We start from the raw sequence: 953 nt of genomic DNA on the forward strand, positions 1-953 counted from the left end.
GTGTGAAGTACCCATGCGCATTCCGCCTTTCTTCCAATTTTTTTTTTTTTTTTTTTTTTACCTACTTTTGTAAGACATGCGCCATTGGGGAAAATGGAAGAGAAGCTGCGAGTCTGTGAGACACTGATCTTCTAGAATAACTACTCGGCTTTTCCAACTTCCTTGTCTCAGTGTAGATCGCGCAGTAACCCGGGCCACTCAAAGGTCCGGAGACCCGATGCTTTCGCCAGCGTCTCGGTCTCCAAGGAAACGCGACGCCGGCTACCGAGCGCCTAGAGGGACTAACCTCTCAAGGCAAAATCTAGTTCGGCCCTCTTTTCAATTTTCAAATTCCCTTCAGTTTGCTCTGCCCATAATCCTAAAATATTATATCATATTTCTCCACTCTCATCAAACTTCCACCACTTCCTTCGCTATCTTCACTTTTGACTAATGAGTTTGCTTCCAATTTTACTAAGGAAATTTTGGGAATCAGTAAACCCACTAGTTCACAGCACCGTTTACTCGCCTACTTGCCTCCTTCCTGTAACTACGTATAAACTGCCTACTAAGACCAATTCCTACATTTGTGCACCGAATCCTATCCTCTCACATTTTCTCAAAGATATTGGCCGAGCAGTTCTCCCCGTTTTTTCCTCCTCTTTTCCCTCTCCTTTGTATCATCAGTATACCAACGTATTTTTAAATTTCTTCTATTTAAAAAGCTTCACCACAGCGGGACACGGTGGGTCACGCATATAAGCATGAGAGCACTTTGGGAGGCCAGAGGTGGGAAGATCGCTTGAGCCAGAAAGGTCCAGGCTGCCTTGCCGTGAGCCATGATCCAGCCACTGCATTCCAGCCTGGTTGACAGAGCAAGACCCTGTCTCTAAATAAACAAACAAGCCACTTCCCCTCCAGCCAGCTCCCATGTCTGCTTCATTTTAAAGCAAAACTCCTAGGTTTGCCTATTC

The 953-nt window shown here is 45.5% G+C and overlaps 1 protein-coding gene across 2 annotated transcripts in view; it reads right to left on the reverse strand.

The window, feature by feature from the left end:
• Window positions 1-600, reverse strand: part of LOC105539521 (chromosome unknown open reading frame, human C20orf96) — a 20806-nt gene extending 20206 nt beyond the window's left edge. Inside the window, exon 1 of one of the 2 annotated variants that reach the window (XM_011979832.1) lies at window positions 66-600. In XM_011979832.1, the coding sequence (XP_011835222.1) occupies window positions 66-85 (20 nt within the window). In that variant the 5' untranslated portion in view covers window positions 86-600. Of the gene's footprint in view, window positions 1-61 lie in introns of both variants that reach the window. The other variant, XM_011979833.1, reaches the window with a different exon arrangement.
• Between the last annotated feature and the right edge of the window lie 353 nt (window positions 601-953).

The sequence above is a fragment of the Mandrillus leucophaeus genome, unplaced genomic scaffold (assembly GCF_000951045.1).
Source record: "Mandrillus leucophaeus isolate KB7577 unplaced genomic scaffold, Mleu.le_1.0 Scaffold206, whole genome shotgun sequence".
Classification (NCBI taxonomy): Eukaryota; Metazoa; Chordata; class Mammalia; order Primates; family Cercopithecidae; genus Mandrillus; species Mandrillus leucophaeus.